The following is a 5,344-nucleotide window of genomic DNA, read 5'->3' as shown; positions in this document are numbered from 1 at the left end:
AAGGCAAGCGCTCTACCACTGAGCCAACTTCCCAGCCCCAAGGATTCTTAAATCAGGGAAGAGTTTGTGTTTATTTTTTGTGCCGCTATTGGAACTTGAACTCAGGGCCTGGGCTTTGTCCCTGGGCTTTTTTGCTTAAGGCTAGTGTTCTACCACTTGAGACATAGTTCTACTTCTGGCTTTTTGCTGGCTAATTGGAGATAAGAGTCTCAAAGATGGCTCACGCCATCTACTAGCTACTCAGGAGGCTGAGATCTGAGGATCAGGGTTCAAAGCCAGCGCAGGCAGGAAACTCCATGAGACTCTTATCTCCAGTAAACCACTAGAAAGCCAGAACTGGTGCTGTGGCTCAAGCAGTAGAGTGCTGGTCTTGAGCTAAAGAGCTGAGGGACAGCACCCAAGCCCAGAGTTCAACTGACAAAAAAAAAAAAAGTCTCAAGACTTTTTCTTTTTTGTCAGTCATGGGGCTTGAACTCTGGGCTTGGGTGCTATCTCTGTGCTTTTCAGCTCAAGGCGAGCGCTCTACCACTTGAGCTACAGCGCCACTTCCGGTTTTCTGATGGTTTATTGGAGATAGGAGTCTCACGGACTTTCCTGCCCGGGCTGGCTTTGAACCACGATCCTCAGATCTCAGCCTTCTGGGTAGCTAGGATTATAGACATGAGCCATTTTTACCTGGCTCTGAAAAGAGATGTCTGTTCTACAAGAGCCATCTTGGCTCAGGGACTGGAAGATCTCTGAGCCTTGAGCTCCTGTGGGGGGCAGAGGCTGTAAGCCACTCTGCATTTCCCAATGTGTGGGCTGCCTCCCAGTGTGGGAGGCCCCCTAGGCCTCCTCTGGCTGGGCTGACTCTCTTGCTGGCCCTGCAGTGCCTCAGACGGCTCCACAGAGACCCTGGCCATGGTGGTGGTAGAGCCTGGCGAGATGCTGTCCTCCCCGGAGTTTGATGGCGCCCCCTTCAGCTCCCAGTCGGACGAGACCTCTCTGAGCACCACCGCCTCTTCCATCACGCCCACCTGCGAGCGGTTGCCCCTGGGCCCGGTGGATGGCCGCTCCTGCTCCATGGACTCCGCCTACGGCACCCTGTCCCCCACCTCCCTCCAGGACTTCGTGGCTCCAGCCCCTGTGGCGGAGCCAGTGTCCCGGCCCCCAGAGTCATCACAGACCTCTTCACCTCGCCTCCGCCGCCGTACCCCTGTCCAGCTTCTGCCTCCCCTGCCTCACCTGCTCAAGTCCAAATCCGAGGCCAGCCTCCTCCAGCTGCTGCCAGGGGCTGCCCTCTGCGGAGCGCCCTCAGCCCCCAGCCGCAGCTTGTCGGAACTCTGCCTGGCCTCCACAGCCCCTCGGACTAGGACTCAGGGTTCTCAGGAGCCTGGGCCTAGCTGGGATTGGCCCCGGGCCCCTTGTCTTGCCCACGGCCCTCAGCTGTCCAAGTGCCAGGGCAGAGCGAGCTGCCTGTCCGAGGAACCTACAGGTACTGCTCGGAGGAGAGGCAGAGAGCTATCTTCTGGGGCTTCTCCCAGGGCCCAGCCTGAGACCCCCCCAGGGATCTCTGCCCAGCACAGGAAGCTGACCCTGGCCCAGCTCTACCGAATCAGGACCACCCTGCTGCTTAACTCCACTCTCACTGCCTCGTGAGTTCCCTGCTACAGAGCCCAGTGGTGGGTGGGGGTGTGATCATGTGATCATGTCTGGACGTGGCGGCACTTGGACATGGGGTCAGGGAGAGAGCCTGAGACCTTTCCCTGGTGCCTTGATCAGGTGTCTGGTGGGCAGTAAGGAAGGCGCCTGAGCATCATGGTGGGGGGAGAGGGTATCCGGAGCTCGTGCATGGCATCAGCCAATGAAGGTCTGTCTTTCCCCACCTTTGCAGGGAGGTTTGAGCAGAGGAGACCCCGAGGGTGCTGTTGGCCAAGGGACAGCAGACAGCATGGCCCCTGGGAGGCATGGCAGCTGCTGTGTCCCCTCTGCATGAGCCGAGTGTTGGGCACCACGCCTGCCTCACCGCTGGGCCCACCCGCACTTTGCAGACTCGATGGAGTGGAGCAGGGCTCCATGCACCCCTTCACCTGCCCAGGCAGCGTCTTGTGCCCCGCTCTTGAAGCTGCCAGCTCTAATCCTTGGGGCTGGGTACCAGGCTGCCCTTCCCACTGCCGTGGTCACTTGGCCTCCCAGAGGAGTCCTCGTCTCCAGGCTTCTCTCCCCCTCCCAGTCTGGGGCTGGGTTCTGTGAAAAGCTGTGTATTTATTGAGCTTCGATTCTTTTATAAAGATGGCATATCTGCTCCCTTGGAAAGAGTCCTGTGCTTCTGGAGCCCGCCCCGCCCCCAGTCCTGCTCAGGTGCAGGGGGGCTTCTGGATGTGCCTCTGCTACCAGGCTGCCCTGGGGCTCCACGCAAGACACTGGGCGAAGCAGCCGTGCAGTAATGGGTTGGAGGGGGGAGGGGTCTCCAGATCAACATCCGGGACTGCCCCCTGCCCCCTGCCCCGGCCATCAGCCTTCACCCTGTGCTGCTGCCCTCACACCTCCTTGCTCTGCCTCTGCCCCACCCCTGAGCCTGTGTGGAGGCGCAGCAGATCACTATCTCAGGCTCCCCAGAGGATATCTGAGTAACGGGAAGGTGGGGCTCCCATCTGGGTCCGCCTAGGTACTTTTAGCCCCACCCCTTGCACAACACCTGGGCACTGAAGCCCAAACAGGAATCATTTGCCCTGACTGTGCCTCCTAAGTGGCGGTTCCCATCGCTAGGGCTAGACTCAGGGAGAGGGTGGGGCTGCAGCCCTGGCCCACGCCACCACTCGGGCACAGGCGCGCTAGGGTCACCGGGCAGGAGCTGGCATCAGGGTGTCCATCTGGCCGTGGGGGTGCGTCCTGCACATCCTGCTTGGTTTCCAGAGAAGGTAGGCCCCGCCCTGGCTGCCCCTGAGGCGGGTTCTTCTAGAAGGCGGGCCCTGCAGGTCCTGGCTAGGCTCTGAGGGCAAGGGCTGCTGGGGGGGAAGCCCCGGGCCCCAGGACCAGGCACAGGCCTGCTCAGAAGGCCATGGAACCGTGGCCCTGGGGCTGCACGGCAGGGGCTGCGGTGAGTGGGGATGGGGGGAGGAGCGGGGATCCTGAACCCGCTTACAGCCTAGGACTGAGCCTTTGCCTAGGGAAGGGGCCCACAGGCATCTGTGATCATGATCGGGCCTCACTGCGCCCTCCCCTCTCCCCGACCTACTTTGAGCTGTGGCGGCAGCGCCCTTCCGTCGAGAGGAAATGTACTCCTCAGGATCACAGGGGTCTGGGGGGGGGGTGGGCACCTCACAGAAAGCACAGGTAGGGTGAGATTCTGGCCCTGCTGGGAGGGAAATGTGTGAGGGGCTGACAGGGCCCCTCTTTTGCCCCTCCTAATCTTGAGGAAGGAAGCTGGGCTCACCCCCTACCCATGGCAACCCTGCTGCCCTGGAGCCTGGGAAGCGGGCTGCTCTGTGGGCAAATACTGGGGCCTCTGCTGAGGAGGAAGCTGGGTGAGGAGAGGCCCCGCATGGGGTCAGCGATACCTGTGCCCCTAGGCTGTTGTCCTGCTCCTGCTGCTGGGTGCCCAGGGCCAGGCCAGCACCCCTGGGCCTGGGTGTGACTGTGCCAGTGGCCTCCAGAGGAGGTCTAACCCGCTGTGTTGCAAGGGCTGTCCAGTGGGTAAGTGATGGGGTGAGGGGCTGGCTGGGGGTAGCGGCAGGCAGGCAGGTTTGAGAGTGGAGTGGGGAGAAGCTGGGGCGCCAGGTGAGGTGGGAGGGAAGCCGAGTGCTGGGGATAGGCAGGGAGGGCAAAGTGGGGAACAGCCCAGAGTTCTGGGCAGACCTGCCACCTCTGCGTGGCCTCCACAGGACACTACATGAAGGCCGCCTGCACAGAGCCCTGTGGGGCCCCCACCTGCCTCCCGTGCCCCCAGGGTACCTTCTTGGCCAGGGATAATCACTCTAAGACTCGGTGTACCCGCTGCCAGTCCTGCGATGAGGAGGGTGAGGAGCTGCCCGGGGTTCAGTGGGGTTCTGGTAGACAGGACGTGGCCAGGGTCTTTCTGGCCACGTGGCTAGCCTTGGGTCCAGGCTTTGGATGGAAGGGCTCTGTCACCCACCCACCCATCCTCTACCCTGCCTCGGGGTGCCTTTGCCCCTTTCCCTTTCTGGTGTGCACAAGCCTTGGCCTCTAGTCTGCTGGGACTTGCTGTCTTCCCTCCTATTTGGGCGAGTCTTTATCTGTCTGCTCTGTCCCTGTGTCCACCCTCTGAGGACGCTGGCCCTGATTTCCATAGGGGATCTGTGGCCCTGACTATCTCTGCATACCTCCCTCTCTCCCGCTAGCCTCCCAGGTAGCCCTGAAGAACTGTTCCACACTGGCAGACACCCAGTGCGGCTGTGTGCCTGGCTGGTTTGTGGACTGCTCAGCCAAGCCCTGTAGGGAAAGTTCACCCTTCCACTGCCGCCCTTGTACCGACTGTGAGGTCTTGAACCGCCACCCACAGCTGCCCTGTAAGTACTTCGCCCTGGGCTAACTCCTGAACCCCTTTACCCAGCCCCATACCCCATCATAACACTTAGCTCCCTTCTCCCAGCCCCACATCCCCCATGACCCCTGTCATCTCTTGTTCTGCAGGTTCTAGCAGAGACACTGAATGTGGCCCCTGTTTGCCTGGCTTCTACGAACGTGGTGATGGCTGCGTGTCCTGCCCCACGTAACTTCCTGGCTCTCCTGGGCCCAAGGGCAGGGAGGATGGGGGGAGGATTGGGGAAGCTACTTCTGGTTCGGGCTAAGGAGGAAGGAGCTTGGGGGTTGGGTCCACTTTAAGTGAACAGGTTGGTAAAGGGAAATTTAGGTTTGCTTTTTCCAGATAAACAAGGGGATGTATCTTCATGTTGTGCCATCATGTCCCTTAGCGATCCTTCCAGCTGAACGTTCAGAATGACTTGTGCTCATAAAGGCAGTCACAATGAGAAGAGCTTCAGAACTGAGGCTGGGCTTCAAATTCTCGGGCAAGCTCAGAGAAATAGCCTCTCATCTCGGTGCAAACATGGAGGAAGGGGGCAGTAGGTCCTTCCTGGAAAGGGGAAGACACCTTACTCATTTGCCCATCCATGCGCGCTCGCATGTGCACGTGTGTGTGTGTGTGTGTGTGTGTGTGTGTGTGTGTATGTACTGGAGCTTGAACTCAGTATCTTATGCTTCCCTTACCTTTTCCTTGGTAGAAAGTTCCTCAGCACCACATAAACAAAAAGAAAAAAGCCGGAAGTGGCGCTGTGGCTCAAGTGGTAGAGCGCTAGCCCTGAGCTGAAGAGCTGAGGGACAGCACCCAGGCCCAGAGTTCAGG

The 5,344-nt window shown here is 59.9% G+C and overlaps 2 protein-coding genes across 2 annotated transcripts in view; both read left to right on the top strand.

Moving 5' to 3' along the window:
• The first annotated feature begins 875 nt into the window (after positions 1-875).
• Positions 876-2,276, top strand: Plekhg5 (pleckstrin homology domain containing, family G (with RhoGef domain) member 5). The gene is made up of 2 exons (XM_013035207.1): positions 876-1,634; positions 1,874-2,276. The coding sequence occupies exons 1-2, from the start codon at positions 901-903 to the stop codon at positions 1,881-1,883; spliced, it is 744 nt and encodes a 247-aa protein (XP_012890661.1). The 5' UTR covers positions 876-900; the 3' UTR covers positions 1,884-2,276.
• A 707-nt stretch (positions 2,277-2,983) lies between these two features.
• The window catches only part of Tnfrsf25 (tumor necrosis factor receptor superfamily, member 25), a 19,042-nt gene continuing 16,681 nt past the window's right edge, over positions 2,984-5,344 (top strand). Inside the window, exons 1-5 of the mRNA XM_013035196.1 lie at positions 2,984-3,079; positions 3,552-3,675; positions 3,864-3,998; positions 4,341-4,508; positions 4,633-4,711. Coding sequence (XP_012890650.1) covers positions 3,041-3,079; positions 3,552-3,675; positions 3,864-3,998; positions 4,341-4,508; positions 4,633-4,711 — 545 coding nt within the window. The 5' untranslated portion in view covers positions 2,984-3,040. The remainder of the gene's footprint in view (positions 3,080-3,551; positions 3,676-3,863; positions 3,999-4,340; positions 4,509-4,632; positions 4,712-5,344) is intronic.

This window comes from Dipodomys ordii, unplaced genomic scaffold (genome assembly GCF_000151885.1).
Source record: "Dipodomys ordii isolate 6190 unplaced genomic scaffold, Dord_2.0 Scaffold6, whole genome shotgun sequence".
Classification (NCBI taxonomy): Eukaryota; Metazoa; Chordata; class Mammalia; order Rodentia; family Heteromyidae; genus Dipodomys; species Dipodomys ordii.
This window is presented reverse-complemented; position numbering and strand designations above follow the sequence as displayed.

Bases quoted from the DNA above. Each gene is read 5' to 3' on its own strand.
- Plekhg5 (XM_013035207.1), top strand. From the start codon at position 901: ATGGTGGTGGTAGAGCCTGGCGAGATGCTGTCCTCCCCGGAGTTTGAT.